Source organism: Ranitomeya variabilis, chromosome 7 (genome assembly GCF_051348905.1).
Source record: "Ranitomeya variabilis isolate aRanVar5 chromosome 7, aRanVar5.hap1, whole genome shotgun sequence".
Classification (NCBI taxonomy): domain Eukaryota; kingdom Metazoa; phylum Chordata; class Amphibia; order Anura; family Dendrobatidae; genus Ranitomeya; species Ranitomeya variabilis.
Window position 1 is genome coordinate 44,404,352 of NC_135238.1, and position 25,013 is coordinate 44,429,364.

The following is a 25,013-nucleotide window of genomic DNA, read 5'->3' on the forward strand; positions in this document are numbered from 1 at the left end:
TAATATAACACTATAATACTGCACCCCTGTATATACCCCCCGGTGTTCCTCACCTCCTATACTAAATATTCTGTGATTATACATAATAGACTCAGATACGCCGCTGAGACCCACGGCTCAGATACATGGCTGTGATACACGGGTCAGACATACGACACAAATACATAGCTGCTAGATATTAATTGAATTCTTTATTGGCTTCATACAAGATATCACATGTAGACATTCCCACCATGATGATGATGATGATGATGGGTCCTGGACTCACAGAGAGTCGTCCGTCAATGCTCAGGAGAGGAAAAACCCCCAGTGGAGGAAACCTCTAGGGAACCATGCATGACGTGCCCTTCCCTAGGGCGGTGCTGGATCATAGACTCTACATGCCGTTTATAGACATGGAGTCACTTCTGGGCCTTTTTGGGAAATCCGCTGATCCTGCCGTTCTGCAGGCAGGATATTAGATGAGTCCTCATCTTCTGATGCTGGAACTCAGCTGTGGGTTCACCACCATCTGCCATAAGTTCGTAGGCAAATGCTATAGCATATAAGCCACAGTCGTAGCTGTTCTTCTGCTGAGCCACATTGATAAACCTCAGATTTTCAAGGGGATTGTTGACCACTGCACTGTACATGTTGATAATCTGCTGACTGATGGATGGAGACAGATTCCTGGACTTCGAGCTGTCGGCCACAAAGATTTGGCCATTTTTATAGCAGGTTGTCAGCCAGTGCTCCCTCTCCTGATCATAGTGGATTTGTACAGCATTCTGCAGTATGCCGTACCCTGGTACCATAAGAGCGCAGGGGGGCTGCAGGCCATCAAAACCCACAAACTGACTCTGCAGCAGGTCCTGGGCCATGATGATGATATCGTCACTCAGGTAGCCTTTCTTCCCTTTGCTCTGCAGGATGGTTAAGAGCTGTGGAGACAGGTTGTTCATCTCTGGGGTTACTTCTCTAAGTTAATCAATAAATCCAAGAAATGTGATGTCACTAGTAGTGCTACAGAATTCAGCTGGGATCTTAGTAATCGACAGGGATCTTCTTGTCAAGACTTCAGCTCTGTAGTCGTTTATCAACCCTAAAATGAGCAATAGATCGGTCAGATTTTATTCTTTTATTTTTAGGCAGGAAATGTTTGTTATAACCTCAGAATACTTACAGTAATATCTGGTGAATTCCCGATGGAAATGAGATTTCTAATCCAAACAAACTTTATACTTGAAGTTTTCAACGCTCCACAAGTAAAACTTTGAGAACCTTCCAGCAGCAGAGAATTATTCCACCTGTAATATAAGGAACAGATGAGTTTTACCATTTTATTTCTCAGTTCTGTGTGTAGAGCCCGGGTCGGACTGGCCATGGGCGTGGGGAGCAGTGAATATTCATTTCTCTTTAGCCGCAGCAGTTGGCTCCGTCCTCCTGTCACCTGCTGCTCCACCTCTGCTGCCACCCAGCGTGCACCGCTTTCAACTGTATCGGCATCATAGGTGCAATAATAGAGGAGAGGGCGTCAGTTGACGCTCCCTGCCTCATCATTCCCCTCTGCCTCTGACACAGCCGGAGCGCGATGACATCACTTCGTACTGTGTGCCGGGCAGATGGCAGTGCAGCTGCTGAGACTGGAGCAGAGTCTGGAACTGCGGGGGAATGAGGAGGAGAGGTGAAGATTATATATATATATACTAGACTGTGGCCCAATTCTAATGCATCGGGTATTCTAGAATATGCATTTCCCCGTAGTATATGGACAATGATGATTCCAGAATTCGCGGCAGACTGTGCCCGTCGCTGATTGGTCGAGGCAACCTTTATGACATAATCGTCGCCATGGCAACCATTATGACATCTACGTTGATAGGGGGGCTTCATTATACCCTATGAGGGGACTGCATTAAACCCTACAAAGGGGGCTACATTACATTCTAAGGGGACTGCATTATACTCCGAGGGGGCTACATTATACTTTACGCGGAGGCTACATTATATTCTATGCAGGGGCTGCATTATATTATATGAGGGGGCTACATTATATTCTATGGGAGTTTGCATTATACACTGTGAGGGGGCTGCAGTATATTCTATGGGGGGCTGCATTATAGTATTTGAGGGGGCTACATTATATTCTATGAGGGGACTGCATTATCCCCTATGAAGGGGCTGCATTATACTCTATGAGGGGCTGCATTATACTATATGAGGGCTGAATTATATTCTATGAGGGGGCTACATTATATTATATGAGGGGGCTACATTATACTCTATGAGAGGGATGTATTATACTCTATGAGGGAGCTGCATTATATTCTATGAGGGGGCTGCATTATATTCTATGAGAGGGCTACCCCAACCCCTGCTATATCATTAACACATCTACCTTATATTATACCCTGATACAAGTGTGTTCTTGTATTTATTTCTATGTAGTGACATAGTGGGCCCCAAGAATGATTTTCTGTTCTGGGCTCAAGGTGCTCCAGTCCGACGCTGTGTGCAGCGATCGTCCATTCGGTCACCACAAACCTATTAATTCACACAAGTTTTATTTCAGATCTAAACCAAATAATTTTCAGCTTTAGGCCACGTTCACATGCTCAGTATTTGGTCAGTATTTTCCAGCAGTAAGAAATGCTTTAATGGCCATCAGACACCCGACAATCAGCCAACAAGTAGCCGAATGATAGTGGTTAAATTCGGGAGGTTGTCAGGTGCAATTCTGGCCTAACTCAGTGGTCAGTGCCGACAGCCGTGGTCCGGCCTCCTCCACTTATCTAATTAGTGTAAGAAGATGGACCCTGGAGGTGGCAGCTCCTCTGCCATTATACTCACTCTACAGATGTCCGGCTCTGCGGGGTCCTGTGCACGCTGATGTTCTCTTCTCAGCTTATGTAGGTGGTGACTGACGTCCCCTCTGTGGTCCTGGACCAGACAGCCAGGAGCTGACGTCCCCTCTGTGGTCCTGGACCAGACAGCCAGGAGCTGACGTCCCCTCTGTGGTCCTGGACCAGACAGCCAGGAGCTGACGTCCCCTCTGTGGTCCTGGACCAGACAGCCAGGAGCTGACGTCCCCTCTGTGGTCCTGGACCAGACAGAGTCAGGAGGGAGATCTGAAAGGGAGGAGAAAACATTGGAGCCATATTACACAGTGCTATAATCCCTGGTGCAGCCCCCCTGCCCCATACAGGTAGAGCGCTGGCTGCCATTATTATTACTACTATTTATTAATAAAGGAAATCTCCCCTCGTCCCCCTGTAAATTGCTGGACACTGATATTTGCTCCCTGGTTTTCTCGCGGCGATTCCTACTCTTATATCCGGCCACTGAGGACTGGATTTGTTTCATGAATTGTAAATAAAAATATTCACGAAAATGTTTTTTCTGTTGTATTGTGCCGTGATTTGTGCCGGACGAGTTACTCATCAAAACATCGCATGTTCCCCATCATGGTATCAGTAAAAACGACAGCTCAGGGTGCAAAAAATAATCCTTCACCCAACCCCAAATCACGAAAAAAGAAACCGCTACGGGTGCCAGAAAATGGCAACAAACGCAAAAAGTGTTTTCATACAAAATTCAAGAATACATGAAAAAATAATAATAAGAAAGCTTCTAGTTAGAACCTGAAGACCCACCTCTTCCGACAAGCCTACAACCTGCAGTAACCACCGATCGACCAAACCGCTGCATGACCAGCTCTATCCTCACCTACTGTATCCTCACCCATCCCTTGTAGATTGTGAGCCCTCGCGGGCAGGGTCCTCTCTCCTCCTGTACCAGTTGTGACTTGTATTGTTCAAGACTATTGCACTTGTTTTTATTATGTATACCCCTCCTCACATGTAAAACGCCATGGAAAAAATGGCGCTATAACAATAAATAATAATAGTTTCATAAATAACAACACAAAATAGACTTACCTCCAGATGTAGAAGTCCTCAGTCAGTAATCTTCAGGAAAATCCAGAAGTATCCTCTAATACAGTTTCGCTATTCCACAAGTAAATCGCTAATCTCACAAGGAGAAGATCTAGGTACAGTGTTGTCAGGAGACAGACATATACCAAGTCTGAGCCAGTGAGATGGAACCGAGGGTTTTTAAGGTTCCGCTCTATTGTGACATCATCACTCACCTGTGTGACATCACTGCCCGCTTCCATATAAGGTAAGAGATGATGTCACAATGCAGCGGAATAACCAATACTTTTTCTCTCACTATCGGCCTCTTATAAAGCAGCTGATAATGATGGAGGCACAAATAGGGATGAATGAAATAACATCCTGGTGGTTTCCAGGTGTTCGATTACAGCCGGTGGTTACAGAGGTTTGGCTGAGCGTTTCCCATTTCCAGTTCTCATCATATGACATTATAACATATTTACTCTTTTCTGACAGTTTCTTTTATCTTCTCATTCTCTCTATAAAGATACATTGAACTATATAATCTGATGCTCAGGATAAAGTCTTCAAGCATTTGGTGTCATTATTGGATTTTCTCACATTTCCACTGATAGGGGGCAGTGTTCTGGGAATTGTCATCATGTGATTCCAGGCCAACCATCACCAGGACCTCATGTCCTCATACAGTCTATTGGATGGATGATAACATTAGTCAAAGGGGCATTTCCATGATAGAAGTGATGACAGGACATGTGCTAATATGTTTGTAAAACGATCGACAAACACAAATTCGGCACAAATGTGGCACATTCGGATTTGTGATCGGTAATAATTGTGTTGCCACTAAAGTATTTTAAAGTAGATGATAAATAGATAGATAGATAAAAAGCCGGCAATTCATGTGCTGCATACAGTAAAATCACAGAGTGACAGGTTAGAATAGATATACAGTATACACATAGATATATAGATGTCAGTGACACACACAGATATATGTATAAATATTATATAGATAAAAGAAAAGCCGGTAATTCAGCAGCCACGTACTCTAAAATGACACCGGGACCCGACAGTCTAGAAGAGATGGATTACACACATAGATACAGATATATGGGTTATACACACAGCGCGGTGGCGCAGTGGATAGCACAGCAGCCTTGCAGCGCTGGAGTCCTGGGTTCAAGCCCCACTAAGGACAACATCTGCAAAGAGTTTGTATGTTCTCTCCGTGTTTGCATGGGTTTCCTCCGGGTACTCCAGTTTCCTCCCACATTCCAAAGACATACTGATAAGGAATTTAGATTGTAACAGGGACAGTGACGATAATGTGTGCAAACCTGTAAAGCGCTGCGGAATATGTTAGCGCTATATAAAGATATAAAAATATATTTATAAAAAATAAAGATTATTTATTACACAGAATAGATAGATATATAGATGTCAGTGACATATACAATTAGTACAGTGTGTGTGCAGCTTTCTGTACATGTTGTGAGGGGTTGACACACTCCGCTGCTTTCCCAGGTAGACAGAGGAAACGTTCTGGTAGATGATCACCTGCTGGTTTATTGTGGATAGCATAAACCTTGGCGGGTTCAGCAAAATAAACCGAGCCTTGCTGGCATAAAGGTAAAACAAAGAAAACAGCCCATATGAGTCCTTTCCCTGCAGGATTCCCCTGCAGTTGACCCGCACAGTTGGAGTTCCTGCTTCTCCTAAGAGACACTGCCTGATTCTCGTTACCAGGTATATAACATCCCATGTGAGTTCGTCCATGCGGGACATTGGGTACGCGTCAACACTGGACACCTCATTGAGCCTGCAGTAGTCATTACAAAATCGCTACTCGCCATTGGGCTTCGATACGAGGACGATGGGACTTGACCAGCTACTTCTTGATTCCTCTATCACCCCGAGGTCCAGCATTCTCTTCACCTCCTTGCAGATTATCTCCTGGTGTGGTTCGGGGATTCTGTAGGGTTTGAGGTTTACCCTTACATGTGGGTTTACCATTACATTACTGTAATAATTGTATATGTCACTGACATCTCCGGTACCGTTTTTTTCAGGTACCGGAAATATTAGGACTAGTGATGAGCGAGCAGAAAATGCTCGGGTGCTTGTTGCTCGTGTCGAGCAGATTGGAATGCTTGGGTGCTCAACATGAGCAACGAGCCCAATATAAGCCTAGAAAACCTGAGTTTTTTTGCCGTGACACCCCCCCTCCCCCCGGAGGTCTTTTCCAGGAATCAGAAATCTATGGGAACAGTTCTCAAATTACACGGGAACATAATGGGGAAGACCTCTAGAAGCATTTCTGACTCCCAGGTCACTGTTGTGAACAATGTTGTCAGAGTCTTACGCCACTTTTACAGGCGCACATTAAAACATACAAAAATGAAACCAAAATGGATTTTCCTGGGAAATATGTTGAGGTACATCCTTTCCAGGGTAACGACTTGTATATTAGGCAAAATAAATAACCCAAAACAAAAATGTTCCTCCACCACTTGAGCTATGTTCACACGCAGCGTTTTTGATGATTTTTTCATTTTTGCATTCACTGGGAAATGTTATTGTCTCCATAGACAATATGGAGAGGAGTCTGTTGTGAATTCCGCTCTTGGGCTCCCTCTGGTGGCTGTAAGTGGCACTTTTGTGAGTTCTGCTCTTGGGCTCCCTCCGGTGGTTTTGAGTGGAACTGCTGCTCCTTGGATTTAGCAGTCAGCAGCTGCTTCCACTGATCGTCTTTCTGGCTCGGCTATTTATCCTGGCTCTATCCTTCAGCCTGGGCCAGTTGTCAATGGTTCCTGGTTAGATCCACATCTCTGCTTGGATTTCCCTGATATTCTTACCAGTTCAGCAAAGATAAGTCCTTGCTTGTTCTTTTGCTGTCCACATATTGTGGACTTAATCATTCAGCTCTTTCTATGTTTTTTCTTGTCCAGCTTGTCAGTATGGATTTATTCAGTTAAGCTGGAAGCTCTGGAAAGCAGATTTACCCTCCACACCTTTAGTCAGGTGTGGAGATTTTTGTAAACTCTGTGGTGGATTTTATTTCGGATCTTCCTGTTTCCCAGAAGATGTCTGTTATCTGGGTGGGCCAGTTGTACAACCACCGGAGGGAGCCCAAGAGCAGAACTCACAAAAGTGCCACTTACAACCACCGGAGGGAGCCCAAGAGCGGAATTCACAACAGGAGTCTTCTGCTCACTGAGCAGACGCTCAATGGGATAGATGAGGTGGGAATGGTAGGATGGAGCTGCAGGACAGTGAAGTAGCAAGCTGGGTGACAGGAAGCGGGGTAGAGGGAAGAGTGTCAGGGAGGCTAGTCCTGATCTGGCACACCCCAATAAGTTTGCTAAGTTGGCAGATGAGGGGGGTGCCAGTACAGTGGTAGCACTGCTGCAGCCAGGCATGTCATCTGAAAGCCGGAGGAGTGACTGCTCCAGTAAGGGGGGAAATAGGAGAGCAGGGCAGGCCAGACAGGTACTGGTAGTGGGGGACTCAATTATTAGGGGAACAGATAGGGCAATCTGTCACAAAGACAGGGATCGTTGGACGGTATGCTGCCTACCTGGCGCTCGAGTCCGACACATCGCTGATCGGGTGGACAGATTACTGGGAGAGGCTGGTGAGGACCCAGCGGTCATGGTGCACATTGGCACAAATGACAAAGTTAGAGGTAAGTGGAAGGTCATTAAAGACGATTTCAGGGAATTAGGCTGCAAGCTTAAAGCACGGACCTCCAGCGTGGTATTTTCCAAAGTACTGCCTGTACCACGTGCCACGCCAGAGAGGCAACGGGAGATTAGGGAGGTTAATAAGTGGCTCAAGGATTGGTGTAGGAAGGGGGGGTTTGGGTTCCTACAGAACTGGGCCGACTTCTCAGTTGGCTACAGGCTCTACGCTAGGGACGGGCTGCACCTCACTGGGGAAGGTGCAGCTGTGCTGGGGGAGAAAATGGCTAGAAGGTTGGAGGAGTATTTAAACTAGGGATTGGGGGAGGGTGTTCATTTTATAGGAGGGGAAGATAGTGCAGATAGAGACCTGGGCACAAATAAGGAAGTTGGGGGTGGCATGGAAGGTGGGGTTAGAACAGTTAATAATTTAAGAAAGAATAGAGGTACAGAGAGGAACATCAAGTGCATGTATACTAATGCCAGAAGCTTTGCCAACAACATGGAGAAAGTAGAACTAATGTTGTTGGAGCATAATTATGACATGGTGGGGATATCTGAGACGTGGCTGGATGAGAGCCATGACTGGGCTGTTAAGTTGCAGGGCTATAGTCTGTTCAGAAATGACCGTACATATAAGCGATGGGGTGGGGTGTGTCTGTATGTAAAATTGTCCTTAAAACCCATCCGGCGTGATAATATAGGTGAATCTAATGAAAATGTAGAGTCTCAGTGGGTGGAGATAAGGGGAGGGGGAAAAAATAATAAATTACTGATAGGGGTTTGTTATAAATCTCCAAAAATAATGGAAGCAATGGAGAATATCCTCGTAAAGCAAATAGATGAAGCTGCGACTCAAGGAGAAGTCATTATTATGGGGGACTTCAACTACCCTGAAATAGATTGGGGAACAGAAACCTGCAGTTCCAGTAAAGGTGATCGGGGTCTGACAACTATGAGAGACAATTACCTTTCACAACTGGTTCAGGACCCAACAAGAAGGGGGGCACTGCTAGACCTAATATTAACCAACAGGCCAGACCGCATATCAAATATAAGGGTTGGGGGTCACTTGGGGAATAGTGATCACAAAATAATAAGTTTTCATGTATCCTTTAATAAGATTGGTAGTAGGGGGGTGACAAGGACACTAAACTTCAGGAGGGCAAATTTCCAACGGATAAGAGAGGATCTTGGTGCAATTAACTGTGATGATATCCTGAGTAGTGTTGAGCATTCCGATACCGCAAGTATCGAGTATCGGCCGATATTTGCTGTATCGGAATTCCGATACCGAGATACGATACTTTTGTGGTATTGGGAATCGGAAGTTCCCAGTGTATGGTTCCTAGGGTCTGAAGGAGAGGAAACTCTCCTTCAGGCCCTGGGATCCATATCCATGTAAAAAATAAAGAATTAAAATAAAAAATAGGGATATACTCACCCTCTGACGCGCCCTGGTAGTAACCGGCAGGCTGCTTTGCTTAAAATGAGCGCGTTCAGCACCTTCCATGACGTCACGGCTTGTGATTGGTCGCCTGGCGGTCACATGAGCGGCACGCGACCAATCAGAAGCCGTGACGTCATGGAAGGTGCTGAACGCGCTCATTTTAAGCAAAGAAGGCTGCCGGTTACCAGCGGTGATGTCCAGGGGCCTCCGGACAGGTGAGTATATCAATATTTTTTATTTTAATTCTTTATTTTACACAGTAATATGGATCCCAGGGCCTGAAGGAGAGTTTCCTCTCCTTCAGACCCTGGGAACCATCAGGATACTGTCCGATACTTGGTGTCCCATTGACTTGCATGGGTATCGGAATCGGCGAGATCCGATACTTTGCCGGTATCGGCCGATACTTTCCGATACCGATACTTTCAAGTATCGGACGGTATCGCTCAACACTAATCCTGAGACATAAAAATACACAAAGAAAATGGGAGACGTTTATTAGCATCCTGGATAGGACCTGTGCACAGTATATACCGTATGGGAATAAACATACTAGAAATAGGAGGAAACCAATATGGCTAAATAGAGCTGTAAGGGGCGCAATAAGGGACAAAAAGAAAGCATTTAGAGAATTAAAGGAAGTAGGTAGTGAGGAGGCATTAAATAAATACAGAAAATTAAATAAATTCTGTAAAAAGCAAATCAAGGCAGCAAAGATTGAGACAGAGAGACTCATTGCCAGAGAGAGTAAAAATAATCCCAAAATATTCTTTAACTACATAAATAGTAAGAAACTAAAAAATGAAAGTGTTGGCCCCCTTAAAAATAGTCTGGGGGAAATGGTGGATGAGGATGAGGAAAAAGCCAATATGCTAAATGACTTTTTTCATCAGTATTAACACAAGAAAATCCCATGGCGACAATATGATCAGTGATAACAAAAATTCCCCATTAAATGTCACCTGCTTAACCCAGCAGGAAGTACGGCGGCGTCTAAAAATCACTAAAATGGACAAATCTCCGGGCCCAGATGGGATCCACCCCTGAGTACTGCAGGAACTAAGTACTCTCATTGATAGACCATTATTTTTAATCTTTAAAGACTCCACAATAACAGGGTCTGTACCACAGGACTGGCGTATAGCAAATGTGGTGCCAATATTCAAAAAGGGGACAAAAACTGAACTCGGAAATTATAGGCCAGTAAGCTTCACCTCTACTGTGGGTAAAATCCTGGAGGGCATTCTAAGGCTATGTGCACACTTTGCGGTGTGCTCTGCGGGTTCTCCCACAGCGGAATCGATAAATCTGCAGGGCAAACCCGCTGCGGTTATCCCTGCAGATTTATCGCGGTTTGTTCCGCGGTTTCCGCTGCGGGTTTCCGCCTATACTATTGATGCTGCATGTGCAGCAATATGCAGCATCAATAGTATAATGTTAAAATAAAAAAATTGGCTATACTCACCCTCTCTGACGTCCCGATCTCCTCGGCGCTGCACTCGGCGGTCCGCTTCCAAAGATGCTGTGCCGAGAAGGACCCTTCGTGACGTCACGGTCATGTGACCGCGGCGTCATCACGGTCATGTGACCGCGACGTCACCGCAGGTCCTGTTCGCACATCAACCCAGACCGGACGCCGCGGGCAGCGCTGAGAGGTGAGTATAGCATTATTTTTTATTTTAATTCTTTTTTTTACACCCAAATATGGTTCCCAGGGCCTGGAGGAGAGTCTCCTCTCCTCCACCCTGGGTACCACCCGCACATTATCCGCTTACTTCCTGCAACGTGGGCACAGCCCCATGCGGGAAGTAAGCGGTTCAATGCTTTCCTATGGGTGCAGAATCGCAGCGATTCTGCACAAAGAAGTGACATGCTGCGGGTTGTAAACCGCTGCGTTTCTGCGCGGTTTTTCCCGCAGCATGTGCACTGCGGTTTGCGGTTTCCATAGGGTTTACATGTTAATGTAAACGCTATGGAAACTGCTGCGGACCCGCAGCATCAAAATCGCGGCGGTTCCGTGGTAAAAACCGCAAAGTGTGAACATGGCCTAAGGGATGCTATACTGGAGTATCTGAAGAGGAATAGCCTCATGACCCAGTATCAGCACGGGTTTACTAGGGACCGTTCCTGTCAGACTAATCTGATCAGCTTCTATGAAGAGGTAAGTTCCGGACTGGACCAAGGGAACCCAGTAGATGTAGTGTATATGGACTTTTCAAAAGCTTTTAAAACGGTGCCACACAAAAGGTTGATACATAAAATGAGAATAATGGGGATAGGGGAAAATATGTGTAAGTGGGTTGAGAGCTGGCTCAGGGATAGGAAACAAAGGGTGGTTATTAATGGAGCACACTCGGACTGGGTCGCGGTTAGCAGTGGGGTACCAAAGGGGTCAGTATTGGGCCCTCTTCTTTTTAACATATTTATTAATGACCTTGTAGGGGGCATTCAGAGTAGAATTTCAATATTCGCAGATGACACTAAACTCTGCAGGGTAATCAATACAGGGGAGGACAATTTTATATTACAGGATGATTTATGTAAACTAGAAGCTTGGGATGATAAATGGCAAATGAGCTTTAATGGGGATAAATGTAAGGTCATGCACTTGGGTAGAAGTAATAAGATGTATAACTATGTGCTTAATTCTAAAACTCTGGGCAAAACCGTCAATGAAAAAGACCTGGGTGGATGGGTGGATGACAAACTCATATTCAGTGGCCAGTGTCAGGCAGCTGCTACAAAGGCAAATAAAATAATGGGATGCATTAAAAGAGGCATAGATGCTCATGAGGAGAACATAATTTTACCTCTATACAAGTCACTAGTTCGACCACACTTAGAATACTGTGCACAGTTCTGGTCTCCGGTGTATAAGAAATGCATAGCTGAACTAGAGCGGGTGCAGAGAAGAGCAACCAAGGTTATTAGAGGACTGGGGGGTCTGCAATACCAAGATAGGTTATTACACTTGGGGCTGTTTAGTTTGGAAAAACGAAGACTAAGGGGTGATCTTATGTTAATGTATAAATATATGAGGGGACAGTACAGAGACCTTTCTGATGATCTTTTTAATCATAGACCTGAGACAGGGACAAGGGGGCATCCTCTACGTCTGGAGGAAAGAAGGTTTAAGCATAATAACAGACGCGGATTCTTCCTCTGGATCAACATGTTAGAGCATGTTAGGTTAGGCTATGGGTTGGACTAGATGGACTTAAAGGGAACCTATCACCCCGTTTTTTCGGCATGAGATAAAAATACTGTTAAATAGGGCCTGAGCTGTGCATTACAATAGTGTAGTTTGTGGACCCCGATTCCCCACCTATGCTGCCGAAATACGTTACCAAAGTAGTCGTTTTCGCCTGTCAATCAGGCTGGTCAGGTCGGATGGGCGTGGTGTCTTCCCCCAGATATTGCGTAGTTTTCTGTTGGTGGCGTAGTGGTGTGCGCATGTCCAAGGTCCTGAATCCTGCACAGGGGTGTGAAAATAGCAGCGATGTCCGTTATTCCATTGGTGGTCGGTGGGCGCGGCCATCTTCCTTTGGCCGCGCGTGCGCAGAAGCGGCGCTCTGCTGGCCGCGGCTTCAGGAAAATGGCCACCGCGATATCCATCTGTGCACGCACGGCTTCAGGAAAATGGCCGCGGGATGCCGCGCGTGCGCAGATGGATATCGCGGCGGCCATTTTCCTGAAGCCGCGGCCAGTAGAGCGCCGCGGCCAGCAGAGCGCCGCTTCTGCGCACGTGCGGCCAAAGGAAGATGGCCGCGCCCACCGACCACCAATGGAATAACGGACATCGCTGCTATTTTCACACCCCTGTGCAGGATTCGGGACCTTGGACATGCGCACACCACTACGCCACCAACGGAAAACTACGCAATATCTGGGGGAAGACACCACGCCCATCCGACCTGACCAGCCTGATTGACAGGCGAAAACGACTACTTTGGTAACGTATTTCGGCAGCATAGGTGGGGAATCGGGGTCCACAAACTACACTATTGTAATGCACAGCTCAGGCCCTATTTAACAGTATTTTTATCTCATACCGAAAAAACGGGGTGATAGGTGCCCTTTAAAGTCTTCATTCAACCTTAATAACTATGTAACTATGTAACCTTAGCTGGCCATGTGGTGTGTGACACATCATCAGACACATCCCGTTTCAGTTATGAAGGAGGGACTGTTAAAGGAGGAGGGCCATTAGGCGGACTTTAATCTTCTTAAAGGGACAGCAGTTTGTCCTCCCTATTCTTAGAGAGCCATCAGCTGGCTGGGCTTGGTTGTTCCCATTATTAAACAGTGTGTCTCCTGTACTATTATTGACTGTGCATTGAATGCAAGGCATGACTCAAATTTAGGCGCACCTCAATAGCCCATTGAACAGACGTCCTGGATGGCCAAATGAAACCAAAGTTCCCATTCTTATTTATTTGGTACTGCCATACTGCTTGCCCATGCATTGAATGCAAGGCCTGGTCTGCCCCAAAGTTTATCGCACCCCAAAAACAGTTTGAAGAGACATGGTGGATGGCCACATGAAACCAAAGTTCCCATTATTAGATTTTTTTTACTTTCCTACAGTTTGCCCATGAATTGAATGCAAGGCCTGCTCCAAATTGGGACGCACCCCAGTATCCCAAAAAACAGACGTCCTGGAAGGCCCCATGAAACCAACGTTCCCATTATTAGAAAGTTGGTACTCTCATGCTGTTTGCCTATGCAGTGAATTGCAGTGTTGAGCCTGAAGAACCTGCATTGGAGAATGTCAGTGTAGAGGCTGAAGAACTGGCAGTGGAGAATTGCATTGTTGAAGCTGACAACCAACAAAGTTCACATTATTAGGAAGTGGGTCTCCCATTCTGTTTGCCAATGCATTTAATCCAAGGTCTGGCCTGCACCAAAGTTACAGGAACCACCAAAACAATTTGAAGAGACGTGGTGCATGGCCACATGAAACCAAAGTTCCCATTATTATGATTTCTCTAGTCCCGTACAATTTGCCCATGAAGTGAATGCAAAGCCTGCTCCAAATTTGGATGCACCCCAATAACCCAAAAAACTGACGTCCTGGAAGGCCACATGAAACCAAAGTTCCCATTTTTCTTAATTTGCTACTCCCATAATGTTAGCCTATGCATTGAATGCAAGGCCTGCCCTGCCCCAAAGTTACATGCACCCCAATAACCCTTTGAACCGACGCAGTGGATGGCCACATGACACCAAAGTTCCCATTATTAGGAAGCTGGTACTCCCATACTGTTTGACTATGCAGTGAATTGCAGTGTTAAGCCTGAAGAACCTGCATTGGAGAATTGCAGAGTTGAGGATGAAGACCCAAAAGTGGAGAATTGCATTGTTGAAGCAGCGTAACAAACCCCTGCAGTTCCCATTATTAGGAACTGGGTCTCTCATACTGTTTGGCTATGCAGTGAATGCCAGACCTGCTCCAAATTTGCATGCACCCCAATCCCCCTAGGATGAAACGTGGAGGAGGGCTTCATAAAAAATAATGTGCCCCTGGGGGGTACACATCAACATGCTGTGTAAATATATTTGTTACGGGCATCATAAACACCCTTTAACACAATGTCCAATGAGAAAAAGTATCGTGCCCACACTGCTGCCTTATGCGATCATCTTACGGTGTGCCTTGTAAAGCTGCTCCAGTATAACTACCCACTCATCCATGCAAGGGCACTCCGGGTGCACAGCCAAAAAAGTACATAACAATCCAATGAAAAAAGAAAAGAAAAACTGTGTAAACATTTTTTTTATGGGCATCAAAAACACCCTTTAACACAATAACGTGGCTGTTCCATGACAGACTACGATCACCATGGTGATATAGTGGTGGTGGGTAGGGTTGAGCGAAATGGGTCAGGCATTTTCTGAAGTCGCCGAATTTTGGCAAAGTCGGGTTTCATGAAACCCGACCCGACCCCTGTGTGGGGTCAGCCATGAGGTCGGCGATCTTCTGAATCTGGTATCGGAACTCCGATACCGAGTTCCGATATGTTTGCGATATCGGAAATCGGTATCGGAATCCACATTTAAGTGTAAAATAAAGAATTAAAATAAAAAATATTGATATACTCACCTCTCCGACGCAGCCTGGACCTTACAGCTGGTAACCGGCAGCCTTCTTTGCTTAAAATGAGCGCGTTCAGGGCCTTAGATGACGTCACGGCTTGTGATTGGTCGCTTGGCGTTTACATGGGCGGCCGCGACCAATCACAAGCCGTGACGTCATCTAAGGCCCTGAACGCGCTCATTTTAAACAAAGAAGGCTGCCGGTTACCAGTGGTAAGGTCCAGGCTGCGTCGGAGAGGTGAGTATATCAATATTTTTTATTTTAATTCTTTATTTTACACATTAATATGGATCCCAGGGCCTGAAGGAGAGTTTCCTCTCCTTCAGACTCTGGGAACCATAGTATCCCATTGCACTGCATTGGGTTTCGTGTTTCGGCTGACCCCAACATTTTTATAGGATCGGCCGATTTCACTCGACCCGACTTTTGAGAAAGTCGGGTTTCGTGAAACCCGACCCGATCCTATAAAAATAAAAGTCGCTCAACCCTAGTGGTGGGTGATGAGGATGAAGAGAAGGAGAATGACAACAGAAAAAAAGTTGAAATCACGAAGTGTACTGTATACCCATGTTTGGGTGTAAAGAGGTGCATGGTAATAGCGTTAACAAAAAAAGACACTGTATTGGAGGTTATGTTTGGCTGATATCGCTCAGTGGTGTACAGAAGTCTGGCACAATCCATCCCTTGTTCATTTTTATAAGAGCCTGTCAGCATTTTCAGTTGACAGGTGGACGCGCTTATCAGTTATAATTCCCCCAGCGGCACTTAATACCCACTCTGACAAAATGCTAGCGGCAGGGCAGGCCAGGACCTCCAAGGCATTCAGAGCCAGTTCATGCCACGTGTCCAGCCTGGATACCCAATAATTATAAGGCATGGAGGTATCACGGAGGACTTTGGTTTGGCCAGCAAGGTACTCCCTCAGCATCTTCCAAAACTTTGCACTTCTTGTGAGAGTACCCCGTGCCTCAGGGCCTATACGATGTGGGGTCTGAGAAAACTCCCAGAGCTTGAGCTGGATTGGAGTTGTCTCTTTCGCCTGTCGTCCTTGGTTGTGCAACGAACTGTGATGTCTGCTGCCAGCGTTTTCAGATGGGAATTTTTTAAATAATTCCGCAACAAGAGCCCTCTGGTCCTGCACCATTTTAGTACAGCTGTCTGACTCTGGAATATGAGATAGAAAGTTTTCTTTGTAGTGTGGGTCTAGAAGTGTCACCAACCAGTAATGACTGTCACCCAAACTTTTGAGAAAGCAAGGGTCACGTGAATGGCAACGTAACATAAACTCAGCCATGTGTGCAAGACTGCTAACAGGCAAGACTTCCGTGTCCTCACCAAGAGGATGACTGAAAATTCTGTCCTCCTCCTTCCTGTCCTCAGGCCATCCATGCTGAACAGACGGTATGACAGCTGTGCTAGTAGTACTATCTATTGCATGAAAGTAGCTCCTGTTCTTCCTCCGCCTCCTCCTCTTCCTCATTGTCACCCTATCCACGTTGAGATGAGATGTGGGTGGGCTGTGTGTATTCACCATGTATGGTTCCTTGCTCCATCTCATCAATCTCCGACTGCAACGCATCTTCTTTGATAGTGAGCAGAGAGCATTTCAGAGCAGAGAGAAGTGGGATGGTGATGCTAATTATTGTATCATCGCCACTCACCATCTTGGTGGAGTCCTCAAAGTTTTGGAGGATGGTACATATGTCTGACATCCATGTCCACTCCTGAGGTCTTATGTGTGGAGTCAAACAAACTGTCAGGTCCATTTCTTACTATTAGCCCGTATAAAAATTTAAAACTTGGGGCTGAAACAACATTTTAGTGGTAAAAATGTAATTAGTCTTTCTTCACTGCCCAAAGTTATTTTAATTCTGTGAGGCACATGTGGTGTCAATATGATCACTGCACCCCTAGATGCATTCATCAAGTGTGTAGTTTGGAAACTTAAATGACTTCATTGGGGTTTCTGCTGTTCTGGCACCTCAGGGGCTCTGCCAATGTGACATGGCACCTGCAAACCATTCTAGTAAGATCTAAACTCCAATATGGCGCTTCTTCCCTTCAGAACTTTGCATTGTGCCGGAAAAGTAGTTTTTGACCACATATGGGGTATCGGCGTACTCAGGACGAGTAACACAACAAATTCCACCATTCATTTTCTCCTATTATTCCTTTTGAAAATTAAAAACTTGTACCAAAAGAAAATTTTAGTGGAAAAAATGTTAACTTTCCATTTACTCAGCCTAATGTTATTCAATTCTGTGAATCAACTGAAGGATAAAAATGCTCACTACACCCCTAGATGAATTCCTCAAGAGTGTTAGTTTCCAAAATGGAGTCACTTGTGGGGTTTCTGCTGTTTTAACCTGTCAGGGGCTCGTCAAATGTGACATGGCAACCGCAATCTATTCCAGCCTAAATTGAGCTCCAGAATTCAGTTGGTGCTCCTTCCTTCCGAGACCTGGCGTGCGCCCAAACAGTAGTTTTCCAACACATACTGGGTATCAGTGTGCTCAGAATAAACTGCACCACAAATTGTATGGTCCATCTTATCCTGTTACCTTTGTGAAAATGAACAATTTGGGGCAAAACCAACACTTTTATGGCATAAGTTAATTTTTTTTCAATTTCGAGCCTCAACATTAGAAAATTCTATGAAGCCCCTCTGGGTTCAAGGTGCTCACACCTCTAAATATGTTCCTTGAGGGGTATAGTTTACAAAATAAGCTGACTTATCGGGAGTTTCCACAGTTTATGCACATAAGGGGCTCTGCAAACACTCTTGATTCCAGCCAATTTTCTGTTCAAAACGTTAAACGGTGCTCCTTCCGTTCCAACCTTTGCCGTGCACCCAAACAGCAGTTTTCCACTACATATGGGGTATTGGCGTACTCAGGAGAAATGATACAGCAAATTCTGGGGTCCATTTTCTCCTGTTGCCCTTGTATAAAAGTAATTTGGGTCAAAACCAACAATTTTATAAAGAAGAATAAAATGTTAATTTTTTTCCTTCTACATTGCTTTAATTCCTGTAAAGCACCTACAGGGTTAATAAACTTCTTGAACGTGATTTTGAGCACTTTGAGTGGTGCAGTTATTAGAACGGTGTCACTTTTGGGCATTTTCTGTCACATAGGCCCCTCAAATTCAATTAAAAATGTGAGGTGGTCCAAGAAAAAGGGCTTTTGTACATTTTGATGGAAAAATGAGAAATCGCTGATCAACCCCTTCTAACTTCCCAACAAAAAAATATGTTTCATAAATGATGCAGATGTAAAATAGACATGTGGGAAATGTTAGTTATTAACTATTTTGTGTGACATATCTCTATGGCTTAAGGGAATAAAACTTGAAAATTGCGAAAAGCTTAGAAACAAATAAAACCTTATACTTTCGCAAAAAAACGTATGCTAAACCTAAACAAAATATAGGCAACGGCCATGGCAGGGAGATAGAAAAAATAACAATATCTGGCAGTGCTGTTAGAAACCTTCAGTATTACCAAACACTAGTCACATTTGGCCTCTTTTACAAATTCTGGCAGTCAGGTTAGCGAGGAGAACGTGAAGGATGTTATGGCGTATGTGTGCTATTGCTCATCTTAAGCACAGCAGGATAATGTAGCCTCTGACAGCGACATCATCAGCTGGAGTCAGCGTTTCTGCCGGGTTTACCTCCTCAGCCATCACATCGTTTAATGTTGTGCAGAGCAAAATGTCCAATCTGTTAATGATACCTGTTTCTTTTCTGTCCCAAAGTCCCCTAGCCAACAGCACCCTGGAGGTTGAGGAACATAATACACCAAAAAAATGTTCTTCTAGTTGAGATTTTGGAAGACATGATCAGTCAGCCTTTATTAGCAAATAGATCAATGGCTGCACTCAACTGTACTTAAGCAAGGAAATGTGCGATACATGAAATGTGAATAGCTTAATGGCTTGTGAAATCTATGAAAAAACACATGAGATGCTTAGCACAAGATTTGGCCAAAAAATGTGAGCCCATCCACCAAACATCAAGGTAATCTCAGATCGGATGGGTACCTGACCTGACTGCCTAGTGTGAACACTTACCTATGGCTAATTACATGGTAAAGCCTGCATTTATAGGAAGGTCAGAACCAACTGTGTTTGGATGTAGTTAAAATCACAGCATGGTGAATGCCCCGCCATAGGTAAGTGTTCACACTAGGCAGTCAAGTCAGGTACCCATCCGATCTGAGATTACCTTGATGTTTGGTGGATGGGCTCACATTTTTTGGCCAAATCTTGTGCTAAGCATCTCATGTGTTTTTCATAGATTTCACAAGCCATTAAGCTATTCACATTTCATGTATCGCACATTTCCTTGCTTAAGTACAGTTGAGTGCAGCCATTGATCTATTTGCTATGTAAGACTTTTTTGGTTATGCACCAGTTCAGACTAGATTGCTGTTCAGTCAGTCAGCCTTTATTGTCAGAAAATGATATGGAGGAGATGGGCATGACAATTTTAATGCCAATCTGTGTTGAAGTGGTAGGGACACTGTCAGTGGTAGTCACACATGGACTCAGGGAGCACCTCCTAGTAGGAACGAGTTGGGAGGGGGGGCGCTGGCCATTTCACACACACATATTCTTCCTCTCCTCTTGATCATCTTTCTCGTAACCAGTCTGCTCCACACACTCCTTCCTCTATCACCAGTGCATTGTCAGTTCTCATTTTATGTGCCCAAGAAACATGCGCTCAATCGTTCAGTTACATGGAAATGGTACTCCCATATGTCCAAGTTCACTACAGTTGGTGCCAGGCCTCCTCTTGAGAAAGAATTGTGTGAACTCAGGCTCTATGGAAGATACATACCCGCCATCATTTATTGATTCCGAGCTTTCATTCACCCCCCACATTCGATCACTGGCTCGCTCTTCTTATTTGCATCTCAAAAACATTTCTAGAATTCGCCCTTTTCTTACTTTCGACTCTGCAAAAACTCTTACTGTTTCTCTTATTCACTCCCGTCTGGACTATTGTAACTCTCTACTAATCGGCCTCCCTCTTACCAAACTCTCCCCGCTCCAATCTGTCCTGAATGCTGCTGCCAGGATCATATTCCTCACCAACCGTTACACCGATGCCTCTACCTTGTGCCAGTCATTACACTGGCTACCCATCCACTCCAGAATCCAGTACAAAACTACTACCCTCATCCACAAAGCACTCCATGGCTCAGCACCACCCTACATCTCCTCTCTTGTCTCAGTCTATCACCCTACCCGTGCCCTCCGCTCCACTAATGACCTCCGGTTAGCATCCTCAATAATCAGAACCTCCCACTCCCGTCTCCAAGACTTTACACGTGCTGCGCCGATTCTTTGGAATGCACTACCTAGGTTAATACGATTAATCCCCAATCCCCACAGTTTTAAGCGTGCCCTAAAAACGCATTTGTTCAGACTAGCCTACCGCCTCAACGCATTAACCTAACTATCCCTGTGTTGCCTATTAAAAATAGAAAAAAAAACAAAACACATAATCAGGTTCCTTGCATCGTGTTCTCATACACTTTATGCAGTTAATAGCCCTCTGTGTCTGTACTGCTACATACTTAGGCAGTTAACTGGTTCATGCAGCTTTACATGAACACCCGAGCCTTACACTATGGCTGGTCCAAATAACTAAAGCAATTGTTACCATCCACCTCTCGTGTCTCCCCTTTTTCCTCATAGTTTGTAAGCTTGCGAGCAGCAGGGCCCTCATTCCTCCTGGTATCTGTTTTGAACTGTGATTTCTGTTATGCTGTAATGTCTATTGTCTGTACAAGTCCCCTCTATAAGTTGTAAAGCGCTGCGGAATATGTTGGCGCTATATAAATAAAAATTATTATTATTATTATATTGTACCAAAAAGCCTTCCCCACCAGGTTTGAGCACAAACAATTTTTTAGCCCAAATTTATTGTATTTTGTGGAGATAATGTTTTGATACAGCAAACTCATATTTAACCCCTTCCTGACATCAGACGTACTATCCCGTCGAGGTGGGGTGGGCCCCCATGACCGCCGACGGGATAGAACGTCATACGCGATCGGCCGCGCTCCCCCCGTGACCCGGGGGGAGCGCGGCCGATCGCGGCCGGGTGTCAGCTGCATATCGCAGCTGACATCCGGCACTATGTGCCAGGAGCGGTCACGGACCGCCCCCGGCACATTAACCCCCGGCACACCGCGATCAAACATGATCGCGATGTGCCGGCGGTGCAGGGAAGCATCGCGCAGGGAGGGGGCTCCCTGCGGGCTTCCCTGAGACCCCCGGAGCAACGCGATGTGATCGCGTTGCTGCGAGGGTCTTACCTCCCTCCCTGCCTGCTCCAGACCCGGATCCAAGATGGCCGCGGATCCGGGTCCTGCAGGGAGGGAGGTGGCTTCACAGAAGCCTGCTCAGAGCAGGCACTGTGAAGCAGCCTGCACTTCTCGCAGATCGGTGATCTGTCAGAGTGCTATGCAAACTGGCAGATCACCGATCTGTATTGTCCCCCCCTGGGGCAAACTAAAAAAGTAAAAAAAAAAAATTTCCAAATGTGTAAAAAAAAATAAAAAAAAATATTCCAAAATAATGAAAAAAAATATATATATATTTTTCCCATAAATACATTTCTTTATCTAAATATATAAAAAAAAACAATAAAAGTACACATATTTAGTATCGCCGCGTCCGTAACGACCCGACCTATAAAACTGGCCCACTAGTTAACCCCTTCAGTAAACACCATAAGAAAAAAAAAAAAAAACGAGGCAAAAAACAACGCTTTATTATCATACCGCCGAACAAAAAGTGGAATAACACGCGATCAAAAAGACTGATATAAATAACCATGGTACCGCTGAAAGCGTCATCTTGTCCCGCAAATAACGAGTCGCCATACAGCATGATCAGCAAAAAAATAAAAAAGTTATAGTCCTGAGAATAAAGCGATGCAAAAATAATTATTTTTTCAATAAAATAGTTTTTATCGTATAAAAGCGCCAAAACATAAAAAAAGAGATAAATGCGGTATCGCTGTAACGTACTGACCCTAAGAATAAAACTGCTTTATCAATTTTACCAAACGCGGAACGGTATAAACGCCTCCCCCAAAAGAAATTCATGAATAGCTGGTTTTTGGTCATTCTGCCTCACAAAAATCGGAATAAAAAGCGATCAAAAAATGTGACGTGCCCAAAAATGTTACCAATAAAAACGTCAACTCGTCCCGCAAAAAACAAGACCTCACATGACTGTGGACCAAAATATGGAAAATTTATAGCTCTCAAAATGTGGTAACGCAAAAAATATTTTTTGCAATAAAAAGCGTCTTTCAGTGTGTGACGGCTGCCAATCATAAAAATCCGCTAAAAAACCCGCTATAAAAGTAAATCAAACACCCCTTCATCACCCCCTTAGTTAGGGAAAAATAAAAAAAAAAGTATTTATTTCCATTTTCCCATTAGGGCTAGGGTTGGGGCAAGGGTTGGGGCTAGGGTTAAGGCTACAGTTAGGGTTAAGGCTACAGTTAGGGTTGGGGCTAAAGTTAGGGTTAGGGTTTGGATTACATTTACGGTTGGGAATAGGGTTGGGATTAGGGTTAGGGGTGTGTCAGGGTTAGAGGTGTGGTTAGGGTTACTGTTGGGATTAGGGTTAGGGGTGTGTTTGGATTAGGGTTTCAGTTATAATTGGGGGGGTTTCCACTGTTTCGGCACATCAGGGGCTCTCCAAACGCAACATGGCGTCCGATCTCAATTCCAGCCAATTCTGCGTTGAAAAAGTAAAACAGTGCTCCTTCCCTTCCGAGCTCTCCCGTGTGCCCAAACAGGGGTTTACCCCAACATATGGGGTATCAGCGTACTCAGGACAAATAGGACAACAACCTTTGGGGTCCAATTTCTCCTGTTACCCCTGGGAAAGTACAAAACTGGGGGCTAAAAAATAATTTTTGTGGGAAAAACAAAGATTTTTTATTTTCACGGCTCTGCGTTATAAACTGTAGTGAAACACTTGGGGGTTCAAAGTTCTTACAACACATCTAGATAAGTTCCTTGGGGGGTCTAGTTTCCAAAATGGGGTCACTTGTGTGGGGCTTCTACTGTTTAAGTACATTAGGGGCTCTGCAAACGCAATGTGACGCCTGCAGACCATTCCATCTAAGTCTGCATTCCAAATGGCGCTCCTTCCCTTCCGAGCCCTCCCATGCATCCAAACGGTGGTTCCCCCCACATATGGGGTATCAGCGCACTCAGGACAAATTGGACAACAACTTTTGGGGTCCAATTTCTCCTGTTACCCTTGGGAAAATACAAAACCGGGGGCTGAAAAATATTTTATGTGGGAAAAATTTTTAGTTTTATTTTTACGGCTCTGCATTATAAACTTCTGTGAAGCCCTTGGTGGGTCAAAGCGCTCACCAAACATCTAGATAAGTTCCTTAGGCGGTCTACCTTCCAACATGGTGTCACTTGTGGGGGGTTTCTACTGTTTAGATACATTAGGGGCTCTGCAAACGCAATGTGACGCCTGCAGACCATTCCATCTAAGTCTGCATTCCAAATGGCGCTCCTTCACTTCCGAGCCCTTCCATGCGTCCAAACGGTGGTTCCCCCCCCACATATGGGGTATCAGCGCACTCAGGACAAATTGGACAACAACATTTGGGGTCCAATTTCTCCTGTTACCCTCGGGAAAATACGAAACTGGGGGCTAAAAAATAATTTTTGTGGGAAAAAAATTTTGTTTTATTTTTATGGCTCTGCATTATAAACTTCTGTGAAGCCCTTGGTGGGTCAAAGTTCTCACCACACATCTAGATAAGTTCCTTAGGGGGTCTACTTTCCAACATGGTGTCACTTGTGGGGGGTTTCTACTGTTTAGGTACATTAGGGGCTCTGCAAACGCAATGTGACGCCTGCAGACCATTCCATCTAAGTCTGCATTCCAAATGGCGCTCCTTCCTTTCCGAGCCCTTCCATGCGCCCAAACAGTGGTTCTCCCCACATATGGTGTATCATCGCACTCAGGACAACTTGGACAACAAATTTTGGGGTCCAATTTCTCCTGCTACCCTCGGGAAAATACAAAACTGGGGGCTAAAAAAATAATTTTTGTGGGAAAAAATTTGTTTTATTTTTACGGCTCTGCATTATTAACTTCTGTGAAGCCCTTGGTGGGTCAAAGCGCTCAAAACACATCTAGATAAGTTCCTTAGGGGGTCTACTTTCCAAAATGGTGTCACTTGTGGGGGGTTTCAATGTTTAGGCACATCAGTGGCTCTCCAAACGCAACATGGCGTCCCATCTCAATTCCTGTCAATTTTGCATTGAAAAGTCAAACGGTGCTACTTCCTTTCCGAGCTCTCCCATGCGCCAAAACAGTGGTTTATCCCCACATATGGGGTATCAGCGTACTCAGGACAAATTGTACAACAACTTTTGGGGTCCAATTTCTCCTGCTACCCTTGGAAAAATACAAAACTGGGGGCCAAAAAATAAGTTTTGTGGGAAAAAAAGGATTTTTTATTTTCACGGCTCTGCGTTGTAAACTGTAGTGAAACACTTGGGGGTTTAAAGTTCTCACAACACATCTAGATAAGTTCCTTGGGGGGTCTAGTTTCCGATATGGGGTCACTTGTGGGGGGTTTGTACTATTTGGGTACATCAGGGGCTCTGCAAATGCAACGTGACGCCTGCAGACCAATCCATTTAAGTCTGCATTCCAAATGGCGCTCCTTCCCTTCCGAGCTCTGTCATGCGCCCAAACAGTGGTTCCCCCCCACATATGGGGTATCAGCATACTCAGGACAAATTGGACAACAACTTTTGGGGTCCAATTTATCCTGATACCCTTGTAAAAATACAAAACTGGGGGCTAAAAAATCATTTTTGT

At 45.0% G+C, this 25,013-nt stretch overlaps 1 protein-coding gene and 1 long non-coding RNA gene across 2 annotated transcripts in view; one reads left to right on the forward strand and one right to left on the reverse strand.

The window, feature by feature from the left end:
- Positions 1-352: 352 nt before the first annotated feature.
- LOC143784922 (uncharacterized) lies at positions 353-4,061 on the reverse strand. Its single transcript, XR_013217912.1, has 4 exons — positions 3,918-4,061; positions 2,830-3,107; positions 1,163-1,286; positions 353-1,081 (listed from the first exon to the last, which is right to left on the reverse strand). It is a non-coding gene; the product is annotated as an uncharacterized LOC143784922 (long non-coding RNA).
- A 17-nt stretch (positions 4,062-4,078) lies between these two features.
- The window catches only part of LOC143786209 (piwi-like protein 1), a 103,163-nt gene continuing 82,228 nt past the window's right edge, over positions 4,079-25,013 (forward strand). The window contains exon 1 of the mRNA XM_077275498.1: positions 4,079-4,161. Within this exon, the coding sequence (XP_077131613.1) occupies positions 4,079-4,161 (83 nt within the window). The remainder of the gene's footprint in view (positions 4,162-25,013) is intronic.